The sequence below is a fragment of the Rhinoraja longicauda genome, chromosome 7, assembly GCF_053455715.1.
Source record: "Rhinoraja longicauda isolate Sanriku21f chromosome 7, sRhiLon1.1, whole genome shotgun sequence".
NCBI lineage: Eukaryota > Metazoa > Chordata > Chondrichthyes > Rajiformes > Arhynchobatidae > Rhinoraja > Rhinoraja longicauda.
Genome location: NC_135959.1, coordinates 365,196 through 382,499, shown reverse-complemented (window position 1 = coordinate 382,499; position 17,304 = coordinate 365,196). Strand labels below are relative to the sequence as shown.

Below are 17,304 nucleotides of genomic sequence, written 5' to 3'. Positions count from 1 at the left end.
TTTCCTGCCTCTAGCGTGTCTTATCCCTTAATAATCTTATATGTTTGAATAAGATCCACTCTCATCCTTCTAAATTCCAGTGTATACAAGCCCAGTCGCTCCAGTCTTTCGACATACTGTATGACAGTCCCGCCATCCTGGGAATTAACCTAGTGAACCTACGCTGCACTCCCTCAAATTCTTCAAATGTCCTTCCTCAAATTTGGAGCCCGAAACTGCACACAATACTCTAGGTGTGGTCTCACCAGGGCCCTGTACAACTGCAGCGGGTGAGTGGTGTGCAGTTTGGGAGTGATTAAACGGGTAACAGTGCAAGGAAAAGAACCCAATGTGTCCAGAGGAAATATTCAGAACGGGAGAATCATCAAACTTTCAAACTGTGAGTCCCGGGAGTTGAACGTTAGTGCGTTGCGTGATGTGATATTCCCGGAGATGACAGCGGGCTTGGTTGGAGTCGCAGAGTAGCTGAGGAACTGGGCGCTGCCTGAACAGTCTTGACAAAGTTGAGGGTGTCCACAAGCCGTTTGGAAACCAGTTGCACTGTGTCTCATCTGCCTGTACTCTGAGGGCTGCTCCATTTCTCTGTCCGTAGATGCAGACCGGGATAGTCCCAGCTCTCTAAGTGTTTGATTGCATCTTTTTCCCTCTGCCCACAGTTCCCTGTCGCCCTGCATCAACACAACCACCACTTTTGGAGACATCAGAAACGGCAACATCCCAGGTCAGCATCGGCGACGTATAACATCAGTCACGCCCCCCACTGATCTTCAGGAGTGGCTCGGCATGTTCCAGGTGAGTCCAGGCACACTGGGGTCTGGTGAGTGCAGCCTACAGGCAGACTGCGGCCTGGTGAGTGTAGCCTACAGGCAGACTGCGGTCTGGTGAGTGTAGCCTACAGGCAGACTGTGCTCGGGTGAGTGTAGCCTACAGGCGCACTGTGCTCGGGTGAGTGCAGCCTACAGGTGCACTGGGGTCTGGTGAGTGTAGCCTACAGGCAGACTGCGGTCTGGTGAGCGTAGCCTACAGGCAGACCGTGGTCTGGTGAGTGCAGCCTACAGGCGCACTGTGCTCGGGTGAGTGCAGCCTACAGGCAGACTGTGGTCTGGTGAGTGCAGCCTACAGGTGCACTGGGGTCTGGTGAGTGTAGCCTACAGGCAGACTGTGGTCTGGTGAATACAGGCAGACTGTGGTCTGGTGAGTGTAGCCTACAGGCAGACTGCGGTCCGGTGAGTAGCCTACAGGCAGACTGCGGTCTGGTGAGTGTAGCCTACAGGCAGACTGTGCTCGGGTGAGTGCAGCCTACAGGCGCACTGTGCTCGGGTGAGTGTAGCCTACAGGCAGGCTGTGCTCAGGTGAGTGTACCCTACAGGCAGACTGTGCTCGGGTGAGTGTAGCCTACAGGCAGACTGTGCCGTGTGGTGAGTGCATTGTACACGCAGACTGTGCTGTTCGGTATGTAGTCGACTCGATGGGCCGAATGGCCTAATTCTGCTGCTATGTCATATGGCGCAAGCAAGCCGAGCAAACTAAATGCTGGAACATTTAGAAACAGAATTCCAGATGCTGGTTTAGAGAAAGTGTTTATTTCCAGAGATGCTGCCTGAGCCGCTGAGTTACTCGAGCTCCGTGGCCTTCTGCATGCTGTTTTGGAATTGGGTGAGGAGAAGGCAACATGACTGTTGGTGAGGTGGGGGAAGCTGGTGTTGGGGGGTGCTGGGTGGGTGAGGTGGGGGAAGCTGGTGCTGGGGGGTGCTGGGTGGGGGAAGCTGGTGATGGGGGGGTGAGGTGGGGGAAGCTGGTGTTGGGGGGTGCTGGGTGGGTGAGGTGGGGGAAGCTGGTGATGGGGGGGTGAGGTGGGGGAAGCTGGTGTTGGGGGGTGCTGGGTGGGTGAGGTGGGGGAAGCTGGTGATGGGTGGGTGAGGTGGGGGAAGCTGGTGCTGGGGGGGTGAGGTGGGGGAAGCTGGTGCTGGGGGGGTGAGGTGGGGGAAGCTGGTGATGGGGGGGTGAGGTGGGGGAAGCTGGTGTTGGGGGGTGCTGGGTGGGTGAGGTGGGGGAAGCTGGTGATGGGGGGGTGAGGTGGGGGAAGCTGGTGATGGGGGGGTGAGGTGGGGGAAGCTGGTGTTGGGGGGTGCTGGGTGGGTGAGGTGGGGGAAGCTGGTGCTGGGGGGGTGAGGTGGGGGAAGCTGGTGTTGGGGGGTGCTGGGTGGGTGAGGTGGGGGAAGCTGGTGTTGGGGGGGTGAGGTGGGGGAAGCTGGTGTTGGGGGGGTGAGGTGGGGGAAGCTGGTGTTGGGGGGGTGAGGTGGGGGAAGCTGGTGTTGGGGGGGTGAGGTGGGGGAAGCTGGTGTTGGGGGGGTGAGGTGGGGGAAGCTGGTGTTGGGGGGGTGAGGTGGGGGAAGCTGGTGTTGGGGGGGTGAGGTGGGGGAAGCTGGTGCTGGGTGGGTGAGGTGGGGGAAGCTGGTGATGGGGGGTGAGGTGGGGGAAGCTGGTGCTGGGGGGGTGAGGTGGGGGAAGCTGGTGTTGGGGGGTGCTGGGTGGGTGAGGTGGGGGAAGCTGGTGTTGGGGGATGCTGGGTGGGTGAGGTGGGGGAAGCTGGTGTTGGGGGGTGCTGGGTGGGTGAGGTGGGGGAAGCTGGTGCTGGGTGGGTGAGGTGGGGGAAGCTGGTGCTGGGGGGGTGAGGTGGGGGAAGCTGGTGTTGGGGGGTGCTGGGTGGGTGAGGTGGGGGAAGCTGGTGATGGGGGGGTGAGGTGGGGGAAGCTGGTGCTGGGGGGGTGAGGTGGGGGAAGCTGGTGTTGGGGGGTGAGGTGGGGGAAGCTGTTGATGGGGGGTGAGGTGGGGGAAGCTGGTGTTGGGGGGGTGAGGTGGGGGAAGCTGGTGTTGGGGGGGTGAGGTGGGGGAAGCTGGTGTTGGGGGGTGAGGTGGGGGAAGCTGGTGCTGGGGGGTGCTGGGGGGTGAGGTGGGGGAAGCTGGTGCTGGGGGGTGCTGGGGGGGTGAGGTGGGGGAAGCTGGTGCTGGGGGGGTGAGGTGGGGGAAGCTGGTGCTGGGGGGGTGAGGTGGGGGAAGCTGGTGCTGGGGGGGTGAGGTGGGGGAAGCTGGTGCTGGGGGGGTGAGGTGGGGGAAGCTGGTGCTGGGGGGTGCTGGGTGGGTGAGGTGGGGGAAGCTGGTGCTGGGGGGTGCTGGGTGGGTGAGGTGGGGGAAGCTGGTGATGGGGGGGTGAGGTGGGGGAAGCTGGTGCTGGGGGGTGCTGGGTGGGTGAGGTGGGGGAAGCTGGTGCTGGGGGGTGCTGGGTGGGTGAGGTGGGGGAAGCTGGTGTTGGGGGGGTGAGGTGGGGGAAGCTGGTGTTGGGGGGTGCTGGGTGGGGGAAGCTGGTGTTGGGGGGTGCTGGGTGGGTGAGGTGGGGGAAGCTGGTGTTGGGGGGGTGAGGTGGGGGAAGCTGGTGATGGGGGGGTGAGGTGGGGGAAGCTGGTGTTGGGGGGGTGAGGTGGGGGAAGCTGGTGATGGTCGGGATGTGCACTGCTACGGAGCATTGTGAAAATGGTCCCTCTGCCTTGAGTAACTCTCCCGATGGCTGCCAAAGAATTGCTCTTAACCTGCCTGCTGTGCATGGTACAGCATCTTTGGACGAACCGCTCATTGTGGGAGGATTAGATGCTTTATGTGTGATTAAGGCGGTGACAGTTATATGGGAATGTCAGAGAAACATTGGAAGAAGTTGCCCTTTGTTTTGAGCATCACATACTTTGACCCGTACACCCACGGAACATTGCACAAAATATGGACACAAAAAGCTGCAGTAACTCAGCGGGACAGACAACATCTCTGGAGAGAACGAATGGGTGACGTTTCCAGACCCTTCTCGACCCGAAACGTCACCCATTCCTTCTCTCCACAGATGCTGCCTGTCCCACTGAGTTACTCCAGCTTTTTGTGTCTATCTTCGGTTTAAACCAGCATCTGCAGTTCCTGTCTACACATTGCACGAGAATCAGTCCTGATATCCTATCCCTTCTAGAAAAATAGAAACATGGAAAATAGGTGCAGGAGTAGGCCCTTCAAGCCAGCACCGCCATTCAATATGATTATTGCTGATCATCCACAATCAGTACCCCGTTCCTGCTTTTTCCCCATATCCCTTGATTCCACTAGCCCAAAGAGCTAAATTTAACTCTTGAAAACATCCAGTGAATTGGCCTCCACTGCCTTCTGTGGCAGAGAATTCCACAGATTCACAACTCTCTGGGTAAAAAAGATTTTCCTCATCTCAGTCCTAAATGGCCTACTCCTTATTCTTAAACTGTGGCCCCTGGTTCTGGAATCCCTGAACATGGGGAACATTTTCCTGCATCTAGCCTGTCCAATCCCTTAAGAATTTTATATATTTCTTTAAGATCCTCTCTCATCATTCTAAATTCCAGCGAATACAAGCCCAGTCGACCCATTCTTTCATCATATGTCAACCCCGCCATCCCAGGAATTAACCTGGTAAACCTACACTGCACTCCCTCAACAGCAATGATGTCCTTCCTCACAATTGTGCACAATACCCTGGTCTCACCTGGGCCCTGTACAATTGCAGTAGGACCTCCTTGCTCCTAAACTCAAATCCTCGCGCAATGAAGGCCAACGTGGCATTGGCTTTCTTCACTGCCTGCTGCAGCTGCGTGCTTACTTTCAGACGTACCTCATTGAAATGCAGTTGTAATCTGAGATCAGTGTATGTATGATAGATAGCGTGTTGTACTTTGTAAGTGTAGTGTCTGTGCTGTGTTTGGGATTGGTGCTGCAGTGTGAGTGGGAGCATTATCGTGTGTTTTGTTCACAGCGGTGGAGTGGCCCTGAGAAGCTGCTGGCTCTGGATGAACTCATTGACCGTTGTGAGACGTCACAGATCAAGTATATGATGCAGGTGATCGAGCCGCAGTTCCAGCGGGACTTCATCTCCCTGCTGCCTAAAGAGGTAATGTTCAGTCTTGTGGAGCCTGTGGTGCAGTCTGGCCTGGAGCTGGCGGTACTAACTGTACAGCTACATGCCTGTTGGCTATAAACGTGGAGAGCAAATCTGAGCGGCATATCCCAAATGAGGAGAGCAATCGTGAACCAGATCAGTGCGGGTGTCGGGGGTTATGGGGAGAAGGCAGGAGAATGGGGATAGGAGGGAGACATAGATCAGCCATGATTGAATGGCGGAGTGGACTTGAAACATAGAAACATAGAAAATAGGTGCAGGAGTAGACCATTCGGCCTTTCAAGCCTTTCAAGCCAGCACCGCCATTCAGTGACATTTTGTGAAATCAAGGCTTGTATTAAGAAATATTAACACCCCAGAAGAGATATTGTCTGCAGATGAAAGATGTCTGAATTATGCAGACCATTCGGCTTCTTCGTCCATACTGTCCCCCAGCAGAGCAGTCCCAGCATTCCCATTCCCTTTCCCTCCGTCATGTTTTGTCCACATTCATCAATGCCTCTTTTGGTCTAGAACCATACAGCATGGAAACGGGCCCTTTGGCCCAGTCTGAAGAAGGGCCTCGACCCGAAACGTCAATAGACAATAGACAATAGACAATAGGTGCAGGAGTAGGCCATTCAGCCCTTCGAGCCAGCACCGCCATTCAATGCGATCATGGCTGATCACTCTCAATCAGTACCCCGTTCCTGCCTTCTCCCCATACCCCCTCACTCCGCTATCCTTAAGAGCTCTATCCAGCTCTCTCTTGAAAGCATCCAACGAACTGGCCTCCACTGCCTTCTGAGGCAGAGAATTCCACACCTTCACCACCCTCTGACTGAAAAAGTTCTTCCTCATCTCCGTTCTAAATGGCCATTCCTTCTCTCTCTCTCGATGCTGCCCAACCCGCTGAGTTACTCCAACACTTTGTGTCTACCGTGTCCATTCAAGATGCTGTTCTGGGCTCATCTTATTCCCTCGCCCCCTCCTGTCGGGCAGAAGATATAAAACTTTAAACGCACGTCGGCCCGATTCAGGACCAGGTTCTTCCCCACTGCTATCAGGCTGCTGAACGGTTCCCCGTGAGCTCGGCTGTAGCCTGATCATCCGATTGTGCATAGGTGATAGGAACAGAATTAGGCCATTTGGCCCATCAAGACGACTCCGCCATTCAATCATGGCTGATCTGTCTTTCCCTCCTGTCCTCATTCTCCTGCCTTCTCCCCTGAACTCCTGACAGGAAATAGGTGCAGGAGTAGGCCATTCGGCCCTTTGAGCCAGCACTGCCATTCAATATGATCGTGGCTGATCATCCACAATCGGGAACCTGTGCCTGCCTTCTCCCCAGAACTCCTGACTGCACTTTCGGTGCAGCTGTACCTGTAGATTGTACACTGTTTTCTCTGCACTACCTGTTGTATGTGTGTATTACTTGAATGTATCATTTGCCTGGAGAACAAGCTAACAAAGGTTTTCAGTGTGGGTGCACATGACAATAATTACCCAATGCTGTTTGACAATAGACAATAGACAATAGGTGCAGGAGTAGGCCATTCGGCCCTTCGAGCCAGCACCGCCATTCAATGTGATCATGGCTGATCATTCTCAATCAGTACCCCGTTCCTGCCTTCTCCCCATACCTCCTGACTCCGCTATCCGTAAGAGCTCTATCTAGCTCTCTCTTGAATGTATTCAGAGAATTGGCCTCCACTGCCTTCTGAGGCAGAGAATTCCACAGATTCACAACTCTCTGACTAAAAAAGTTTTTCCTCATCTCTGTTCAAAATGGACTACCCCTTATTCTTAAACTGTGGCCCCTGGTTCTGGACTCCCCCAACATTGGGAACATGTTTCCTGCCTCTAACGTGTCCAACCCCTTAATAATCTTATACGTTTCGATAAGATCCCCTCTCATCCTTCTAAATTCCAGTGTATACAAACCTAGTCGTTCGAGTCTTTCAACATATGACAGTCCCGCCATTCCGGGAATTAACCTAGTAAACCTACGCTGCACGCCCTCAATAGCAAGAATTTGCCGATATTCCGATATTCCACTTTCCTCCCCGTGTACATGCCTGTGATTGTACATGCCTGTGCATCTGGCAGCGTGTTCCATATACCCACCACCTTGTGTGCACCAGGTTCATCCTCAGGCTCATATCAAATCTTTCCCCTCTCACCTTAAACCTAGTTCTTGATTCCTCCTCCCTGGGGAAAAATAGCTGTCTGCCCCGATGATTTTCTGCACCTCGATAAGGAAATCCCGCATCCTCCTGTTCACCGAGGAGTACGTTCCCAGTCTCTCCAACCTCTTCCAGCCAACAGGCCCTCGAGTCCCAGCAGCACCCTCCTAAATCCTTCCTGCACCCGTTCCAACTTCATGGTATCTTTGCTATAGCAGGGTTACCAAAACGGAACACAATACTCCAGGTGCAGCCTCGCCATTGTCTTGTGCAACTGCAACTGATGCCCACACTTGTATACACAATCCCCTGTTTGAAGAGGGCAGCGTGACACCACTTGCAGGGAGTGGGGTACGTGTACCCCTCAGTCTCTGTGCTCAGGGAGTGGTGTACCCCTCAGTGTCTGTGCTCAGGGAGTGGGGTACGTGTACCCCTCAGTCTCTGTGCTCAGGGAGTGGGGTACCTGTACCCCTCAGTCTCTGTGCTCAGGGAGTGGTGTACCCCTCAGTCTCTGTGCTCAGGGAGTGGTGTACCTGTACCCCTCAGTCTGTGCTCAGGGAGTGGTGTACCCCTCAGTCTCTGTGCTCAGGGAATGGTGTACGTGTACCCCTCAGTCTCTGTGCTCAGGGAGTGGTGTACCCCTCAGTCTCTGTGCTCAGGGAGAGGGGTACCTGTACCCCTCAGTGTCTGTGCTCAGGGAGTGGTGTACCCCTCAGTCTCTGTGCTCAGGGAGTGGTGTACCCCTCAGTCTCTGTGCTCAGGGAGTGGTGTACCCCTCAGTCTCTGTGCTCAGGGAGTGGGGTACCTGTACCCCTCAGTGTCTGTGCGCAGGGAGTGGTGTACCCCTCAGTCTCTGTGCTCAGGGAGTGGTGTACCCCTCAGTCTGTGCTCAGGGAGTGGTATACGTGTACCCCTCAGTCTCTGTGCTCGGGGAGTGGTGTACCCCTCAGTGTCTGTGCTCAGGGAGTGGTGTACGTGTACCCCTCAGTCTCTGTGCTCGGGGAGTGGTGTACCCCTCAGTCTCTGCTCAGGGAGTGGTGTACCCCTCAGTGTCTGTGCTCAGGGAGTGGTGTACGTGTACCCCTCAGTCTCTGTGCTCGGGGAGTGGTGTACCCCTCAGTCTCTGTGCTCAGGGAGTGGTGTACCCCTCAGTGTCTGTGCTCAGGGAGTGGTGTACGTGTACCCCTCAGTCTCTGTGCTCAGGGAGTGGTGTACCTGTACCCCTACAGCCGTCCCTGGTCCACTTGCCCAGCTGACCAGTAATTCGTGAAAACCATCTTTCACTGATTCCACATGGTTTAGTGTCAGCTGCAAACTAACCTCTCATCCAAATCATTCGTGTGAGATAGCAAGGCACTCCAGATGCTGATTTACACGTCTGAAGAAGGGTCTCGACCCGAAACATCACCCATTCCTTTTCTCCAGAGATGCTGCCTGACCCGCTGAGTTACTCCAGCATTTTGTGCCTACCTTACACTTCAGCAGTGTTGGCAAGCATCGGCCAGTATGTGTCTGACGCGGGCACAAAGACAAGCAGCTGTGTAGACTCTACACAGCCATAGGGAGAGCAAGCAAACTCCACACACCGCCCGAGCCCGAGCCCACCATCAAACCGGGTCCCTGGAGATGTGAGGCAGCATGACAAACTGCTGTGCCACCTCCATGCCATCCACATCAGGCGGGCAATGCTCTGAGGTGGCAGCTCTGAGGTGGCAGCTCTGAGGTGGCAGCTCTGAGTGTAACCTCCAGGTTGATTATGGTAAGTGCCTGTCCCCTTCTCCCAGTGGCCAGAGTGATTGAGCAGTGTGTGTGTCTCCTGCTTTCAGCTGGCACTGTATGTGCTGTCGTTTCTGGAGCCGAGGGACCTGCTGCGGGCAGCTCAGACCTGTCGGTACTGGCGCATCTTGGCTGAGGACAACCTGCTGTGGAGAGAGAAGTGCAGAGAAGAAAGTGAGTGTGGGGAGGGGGCTTGCTCAGTGTGGGGAGGGGGCTTGCTCAGCATCGTGTTGGCGGGACCTCAGCCAGAATATGTCTGAGTATTGGTAGTGGGCCAGTGTTGAGCGTTGCAGGTCTGTTTGCGCGGGTGCTGCCAGTCTGTGTCTGTGGTGCTGCCAGTCTCTGTGTGTGGTGCTGCCAGTCTGTGTGTCTGTGGTGCTGCCAGTCTGTGTGTCTGTGGTGCTGCCAGTCTATGTGTCTGTGGTGCTGCCAGTCTGTGTCTGTGGTGCTGCCAGTCTCTGTGTGTGGTGCTGCCAGTCTGTGTGTCTGTGGTGCTGCCAGTCTGTGGTGCTGCCAGTCTCTGTGTGTGGTGCTGCCAGTCTGTGTGTCTGTGGTGCTGCCAGTCTGTGTCTGTGGTGCTGCCAGTCTGTGTGTCTGTGGTGCTGCCAGTCTGTGGTGCTGCCAGTCTCTGTGTGTGGTGCTGCCAGTCTGTGTGTCTGTGGTGCTGCCAGTCTGTGTCTGTGGTGCTGCCAGTCTATGTGTCTGTGGTGCTGCCAGTCTGTGTCTGTGGTGCTGCCAGTCTGTGTCTGTGGTGCTGCCAGTCTGTGGTGCTGCCAGTCTCTGTGTGTGGTGCTGCCAGTCTGTGTGTCTGTGGTGTTGCCAGTCTGTGTCTGTGGTGCTGCCAGTCTGTGGTGCTGCCAGTCTATGTGTCTGTGGTGCTGCCAGTCTGTGTCTGTGGTGCTGCCAGTCTGTGTCTGTGGTGCTGCCAGTCTGTGTCTGTGGTGCTGCCAGTCTCTGTGTGTGGTGCTGCCAGTCTGTGTGTCTGGTGCTGCCAGTCTGTGTCTGTGGTGCTGCCAGTCTGTGTCTGTGGTGCTGCCAGTCTGTGTGTCTGGTGCTGCCAGTCTGTGTCTGTGGTGCTGCCAGTCTGTGTCTGCGGGTCTGCGTGCTGCACTGGTGAGGCATTAACTCTCCTGCCCGTCTCTCCCGTGCAGTGATTGAGGAGCCGCTGTATCTGCGGCGGAGGCGTATGCTCAGTACCGGCTTCATGTACAGTCCCTGGAAATCAGCGTTCATGCGGCAGCATAAGATCGACACCAACTGGCGATCGGGCGAGATCAAACCTCCCAAGGTAAGCTGATCTCACCCGCAATGGGTGGAGGATGGACACAAAACGCCACAGTAACTCTGCGGGTCAGGCAGCATCTGTGGAGAACATGGATAGGTGACGTTTCACAGAGTGCTGGAGTAACTCAGCGGGTCAGGCAGCATCTGTGGAGAACATGGATAGGTGACGTTTCACAGAGTGCTGGAGTAACTCAGCGGGTCAGGCAGCATCTGTGGAGAGAAGGAATAGATGATGTTTCAGGTTGAGACCCTTCTTCAGACTGAGATTCCGGGGAGAGGAGGATATAGAGATATAGATGGTGATATATAGAGAGAGATCGAGAATAAATGAATTAAAGCTCGCCCTAATGCAAAAAAGTAACGATGATAAAGGAGGCAGGCCGTTCATTGGTTGCTGTGGGCTCGGTGCAAACGAGTTACAATAAAACTCAACAAAGCGACTTTGAGGCTGGTATGACTTGTGTGGGAGAGGAATGGAGAGAGAGGGTTGCAAAGGTTATTTTGAAGTTTGAGAAACCAATATTCCTACTGCTGGGCCCTCTCCTTTAGCATCGTTAGGGTTAGTTTTCATTCATTTGTTCTATATCTATGTATCACCGTCTATATCTCTATATCTTCCTCTCCCCTGACTCATTTCCGTTTCCCCTGACTTTCAATCTGAAGAAGGGTCTCGACCCAATACATCAACCATTCCTTTTCTCGAGAGATGCTGTCTGACCCGCTGAGTTACTCCAGCATGTTGTGTCTATCTTTACTTTAAACCAGCATCTGCAGTTCCTTCCTCCACTCCTGGACAAATCCTTTTGCTTGAAGCTCACGTGCCTTTTGCCTTTCTAATTACTTGTCCTCTCTGGCATTCACTTTGTTATTTGAGCACAAGGGCCCCTCTGAGCACCAATCCCTTCCAGTCTCATTTTAAAAGTACTATTATTTTCTCCACAAAGTGAATGCCCTCACATTTTCATCCGCTCCGCCGTATCTTTGGTTATTCATTTAGCTTAAAGTCGCCCTGGGTTTCATTTCCACATTGCCACCTCAGCAAGCTTGTTACATTTTGTGCCACTTATCCAAGTCATTGCTCTGGCTTTCTCATGGCAGGGCTCCTGCTCTAAACTCCTGCCAGAATGTGCTTCTGGTCAAACCAAAATATGCAGCTCGTCAGGCAGCGTCCGTGGACAGAGAAACGAGTAATGTTTCACAACATAGATCTTAAGTCAGAATTAGAAAAAGATAGCAAACATGTTTTAAGCTGCATAGATAAGAAGACAGAACCGCAGAGATACATTGCCCTTTGACCAACCTTGCCTTTACCAACCTTGCTACCAATCATAGAGTGATACAGTGTGGAAACAGGCCCTTCAGCCCATCTTGCCCACACCAGCCAACATGTCCCAGCTACACTAGTCACACTTGCCTGCGCTTGGTCCACATCCCTCCAAACCTGTCCTCTCCATGTACCTGTCTAACGATGGGATAGTCCCAGCCTCCACTACCTCCTCTGGCAGCTTGTTCCATACACCCACCACCCTCTGTGTGAAAAGGTTACCCCTCGGACTCCCTTTCACCTTGAACCCATGTCCTCTGGTCCTTGATTCCCCAACTCTGGGCAAGAGACTCTGTGCATCTACCCGATCTATTCCTGTCATGATTTTATACATAAGATCTATAAGATCTCCCCTCATCCTAATCCCAATTCCCTGCCTGTGCCTGGATCCGTCTGTTCTGTGTCTGTTTGGGTTTATCTGTGTAAAACCTGTGAATCCTCTCCCCCCTCCCCCCCCCCCTTCAGAAATTGCACGCAGACCGGCTGCCGGTGATTGACTGAATTTTTACGGTTTACAAATCAGACGAGGTTGGGATTTGCAGCTTGTGTATTTGGTGAATGTGGTCGTGCTTCACTCCCACAGGTGCTGAAAGGTCATGATGATCACGTCATCACCTGCCTCCAGTTCTCCGGCAACCGCATCCTGAGCGGCTCCGACGACAACACGCTCAAAGTCTGGTCAGCCATCACGGGAGAGGTGTGTCCCACTGCCCCCGCCCACTCCCCCTGCCCACCCCTACTTGCCACTCCCCCCGCCCACACCCCCCCACACCCCCACTCCCCCTGCCCACCCCTACTTGCCACTCCCCCCGCCCGCACCCCCCCACACCCCCACTCCCCCTGCCCACCCCTACTTGCCACTCCCCCCGCCCGCACCCCCCCACTCCCCCCGCCCGCCCCTGCCCGCCACTCCCCACACCCCCGCCCCACAGCCCAACACGCGCAAAGTCTGGTCAGCCATCACAGGCGAGGTGTGTCCCACTGCCCCCGCCCAACCCCACTCCCCCCGCCCACCCCTACTTGCCACTCCCCCCTACTTGCCACTCCCCCCGCCCGCCCGCACCCCCACTCCCCACGCCCGCCTGCCCGCACCCCCCGCCCGCCCGCCCCCACGCACCCTTGCCCACCCACCCCCACTCCCCACAGCCCAACACGCTCAAAGTCTGGTCAGCCATCACGGACGAGGTGTGTCCCACTGCCCCCGCACTCCCTCGCCCACCCCCACACCCCCGCCCCCACTCCCCCCACACCCCCGCCCCCACTCCCCCCACACCCACTCCCCCCACACCCCCGCCCCCATACCCCCCCCCACATCCGACCCCACTCCCCCCACACCCACGCCCCCACAGCTCCGCCCCCACACCCCCGCCCCCACACCCGCCCCCACTCCCCCCACCCACGCCCCCACACCCCCGCCCCCACACCCTCGCCCCCACTCCCCCCACACCCCCCTCCCACACCCGCCCCCACTCCCCACACCCCGCCCCCACTCCCCCCACACCCACACCCCCCCCACTCCCCCCACACCCACTCCCCCACTCCCCCCTTCCACACCCCCGCCCGCTACTCCGCCTGTCCGCTCCCAACACCCCTGCCGGCCCGCCACTCCACATTCCCCAACACGCTCAAAGTCTGGTCAGCCATCACGGGAGAGGTGTGTCCCACTATCGCTGTCCGTGCGGCCTCACTGACACCACCCGCCCCGCCCCACTCCCCACTCACCCCGCCCCTCACCTCTCCCCACTCCCCACTTCCCTGTTCCTCCACCCGCCCCCCCCTCCCCACTCCCCCCCACCCGCCTCTCCCTACTGCCCCCGTTCCTCCTTCCGCCCCCCACCTATCCCACTCCTCCGTTCACCTCTCCCCCACCTCTCCCCATTCCCCCCGTCCCCCTACCTCTTCCCCGCCCGCTCCCCAAACCACCATCCCTCCCCGTCCCCCCCACTCCTCTCCCCACACCCCTGCATCTCGTGTCTGTCTGCGTGTGTGTCTGCGTGTGTGTCTGCACTTGTGCTGTTCACTGTGCCTCTCACCTTCAGACTCTGCGGTAAAAGGCTGTGACTGTCTGCCTGTTGAAGCCGCCCATAATTGCGCCCCTTGTTTTGCAGTGTGTGCAGACGCTGGTGGGACACACGGGAGGTGTTTGGTCGTCACAGATGAGGGGCAGCATCGTCATCAGTGGCTCCACTGACCGCACCCTGAAGGTGTGGAACGCAGAGACGGGCGAGTGTATCCACACACTGTATGGCCACGCGTCCACTGTACGATGCATGCACCTTCACGGCAACAAGTGAGGCCCTTACACTCTGTCTGTGTGTGCGACTGTCTGTGTGCGCGTGCGTCTGTGTGTGCGACTGTCTGTGTGCGCATGCGTCTGTGTGTGCGCGCGTCCGTGTGTGTGTGCGTCTGTATGCGTGCGTCTGTGCGTGCGTCTGTGCGTGCGTCTGTGTGCGTGCGTCTGTGTGCGTGCGTCTGCGTGCGTCTGTGTGTGCGTGCGTCTGTGTGCGTGCGTCTGTGCACGTGCGTCTGTGTGCGTGCGTCTGCGTGCGTCTGCGTGCATGTGAGTGCGTGCGTCTGTGCGTGCGTCTGTGTGACTGTCTCTGTGTGTGCGTGTGTGTGTGCGTGCGTCTGTGTGACTGCGTGCGTCTGTGTGCGTGCGTCTGTGCGTGCGTCTGTGTGTGACTGTCTCTGTGCGTGCGTCTGTGTGTGTGCGTCTGTGCGTGCGTCTGTTTGCGTCTGTGCGTGCGTCTGTGTGCGTGCGTCTGTGTGTGACTGTCTCTGTGTGTGCGTCTGTGTGTGCGTGCGTCTGTGTGCGTGCGTCTGTGTGACTGCGTGCGTCTGTGTATGCGTCTGTGTGTGCGTCTGTGTGTGTGACTGCGTGCGTCTGTGTACGTGCGTCTGTGTGTTTTTTGTACGTGTGACTGCGTGCGTGTCTGTCTGGAGCCCCTGGGCACCGGGCAATAGTAGCTGGATCTTTCTATTGTGTGAATAGAGGGGTAGGGAGCGAGGGTGGGGGGGCAGATGGGGGGGGGGGGTGAGCTTCGATAAGCCGTATGTTCCCTGTGCATGTTGATGCGTGCCACTGATGACTAAAGGTGAATTGAATCTGAAGCCAGCCCATGCTCATTGTGTGGGGAGCAGCTGCAGCTGCTGGACTGTGAGGCTGTATCGGAGATAGGCACAAGATCTTGTTGTGCTCCTTGACCATATATGCACTGCCTGTTTAAATGGCAGTGTGGGGAATGTGGCACAAAGGAACAGGGATGCAAGCCCAATGGCCAATTCTCAATCAACTGGTGGCAGGGCTGGAGGGGAGGGGAGGGGAGGGGAGGGGAGGATCATTGTTTACACCCTGGGGGAAGTACAGTCTCAGATTCACAGACACATTTCAACGGTCAGACGTGTCCTTGACAAGCAGCGACCGGTGGGGAACAAAGTGGCTGCAGGTGGGGTGGTGCTGGAGAACGTAGAATAAATAACAGCCGATGCTGGTTTGCACAACAGAATGCAGTCCTGGAGTAACTCAGCGGGTCAGGCAGCGTCTGTGTGGAACGTGGATAGGTGACGTTTGTGGTCGGACCCTTTCGTTGGGCTGATGTGATGTTGTTGCCTTTGCCAGGGTGGTGAGTGGATCGAGGGATGCCACACTCAGGGTGTGGGACATTGACACAGGCCGGTGCCTACACACCCTCCTGGGCCACGTGGCCGCGGTGCGGTGCGTGCAGTACGATGGCGAGCGGGTGGTGAGTGGTGCCTACGACTACACTGTCAAGGTGTGGGATCCCGTGACTGAGACCTGCGTACACACGCTCCAGGGACACACTAACAGAGTCTACTCGCTTCAGGTAAGCTGTACTGCAGACCCAGCCTTGCCCGCAATGTGTGGGGGGTGGGGGTGTGTGGGGGGTGGGGGTGTGTGTGGGGTGGGGGTGTGTGTGGGGTGGGGGCGTGTGGGGTGGGGGTGTGTGTGGGGTGGGGGTGGGGGGTGGGGGTGCTGGGTGGGGGTGGGGGTACTGGGTGGGGGTGGGGGTGTGTGTGGGGTGGGGGTGCTGCGGTCACTGAGGGGCTGGTTGTGCGTTGCAGTATGACGGGGTGCACATTGTCAGTGGGTCGCTGGACACGTCTATCCGGGTGTGGGATGCGGAGAATGGCAACTGCCTGCACACGCTGATGGGTCACCAGTCACTGACCAGCGGCATGGAGCTGAAGGACAACATCCTGGTGTCTGGCAACGCAGACTCCACCGTCAAGATCTGGGACATCAAGACCGGCCAATGCCTGCAGACCCTGCAAGGTCAGTGGGGGGGGGGGGGGGGGGGGTGGGTAGGGGGGGCAGTGAGGAGAGGGGGGAGGCTGGAATTGTGGGGTAGGTGAGGGTGAGTAGTGAGGGGGAGCTGGCGTGTGGGGAGTGGGGGATGGAGGAGCAGGAGCAGGTAGTGGTCCGGGGGGCAGCAGGTAGTGCAGCTGTGAATTGTGGGCCCTGCGTGACAGTGTGATTCACCTCTGGGGCAGCAGTGTGCGTGTGCGTGTGCGTGCATGTGTGGGCGTGCATGTGTGGGCGTGCATGTGTGCGTGTGGGCGTGCATGTGTGTGCGTGTGTGTGTGCGTGCATGTGTGGGCGTGCATGTGTGCGTGTGTGTGTGCGTGGGTGTGGGCGTGCATGTGTGGGCGTGCATGTGCGTGCATGTGTGTGATTTGCCACGGGTTGGGGGGGTGGCGTGGAGTGGGGGGCACAGTGTGGGGGGTGGGGGGCACAGTGCGGGGTGGGGGGCACAGTGTGGGGGGTGGGGGTGGTGCTGGGTGGGGGGCACAGTGCGCTGGGTGGGGGGTGGTGCTGGGTGGGGGGTGGTGCTGGGTGGGGGGCACAGTGTGCTGGGTGGGGGTGGTGCTGGGTGGGGGTGGTGCTGGGTGGGGGGTACAGTGCGCTGGGTGGGGGGTGGGGGTGGTGCTGGGTGGGGGGCACAGTGTGCTGGGTGGGGGGTGGGGGTGGTGCTGGGTGGGGGTGGTGCTGGGTGGGGGGTACAGTGCGCTGGGTGGGGGGTGGGGGTGGTGCTGGGTGGGGGGCACAGTGTGCTGGGTGGGGGGTGGGGGATGGGGGGCACAGTGCGCTGGGTGGGGGTGGCGCTGGGTGGGGGGCAGCTTCTAACCACATGCCCCTTGTTCCCGCTCCAGGCCCAAACAAGCACCAGAGTGCAGTCACCTGCCTGCAGTTCATCCAGAAGTTTGTGGTGACGAGCTCGGACGACGGGACGGTCAAACTGTGGGACCTTAAGACAGGCGAGTTCATTCGCAACCTGGTGGCCCTGGAGAGTGGTGGCAGTGGGGGGGTGGTGTGGAGACTGCGGGCATCAAAGACGAAGCTGATCTGTGCAGTGGGCAGTCGCAATGGCACAGAGGAGACCAAGCTCTTGGTGCTGGACTTTGATGTGGATATGAAGTGAGGCGATGTGATGCTGTAACGTGTAACCCACAGCGTGGGCAGCAGGCAGACGCCAGACCCACGCTGGGCCCTCCCTTTTGCCAAAGAAGACTTGACCACGGGGTGTGCGGGCACCCGGTCCAGGCGTGGTGCTGCCCCAGGGACGTGACAGATCGGGCAGCTCGGGCCCAACGCCCTCCAGCTGCAAGCAATTGGGAAATATTTCAAGCACCTTAGAACTGAGCCCCACAGGACATCCATCTGTGCCGATGACTAGATACTTGGAGACACTTTAGAGACTTGCCAAAATTGTTCGTAACACTTGTACATAAAATGGTTCTATTGTATATTATATAAAAGTGCATCTATGTGA

The 17,304-nt window shown here is 57.2% G+C and overlaps 1 protein-coding gene across 1 annotated transcript in view; it reads left to right on the top strand.

Annotated features, from left to right (window-relative positions):
• Window positions 1-17,304, top strand: part of LOC144595009 (F-box/WD repeat-containing protein 7-like) — a 119,711-nt gene extending 102,407 nt beyond the window's left edge. Inside the window, exons 5-13 of the mRNA XM_078401925.1 lie at window positions 657-792; window positions 4,820-4,954; window positions 8,955-9,078; window positions 10,056-10,192; window positions 12,096-12,209; window positions 13,621-13,802; window positions 15,132-15,357; window positions 15,596-15,806; window positions 16,685-17,304. Of these exons, the coding sequence (XP_078258051.1) occupies window positions 657-792; window positions 4,820-4,954; window positions 8,955-9,078; window positions 10,056-10,192; window positions 12,096-12,209; window positions 13,621-13,802; window positions 15,132-15,357; window positions 15,596-15,806; window positions 16,685-16,953 (1,534 nt within the window). The 3' untranslated portion in view covers window positions 16,954-17,304. The remainder of the gene's footprint in view (window positions 1-656; window positions 793-4,819; window positions 4,955-8,954; window positions 9,079-10,055; window positions 10,193-12,095; window positions 12,210-13,620; window positions 13,803-15,131; window positions 15,358-15,595; window positions 15,807-16,684) is intronic.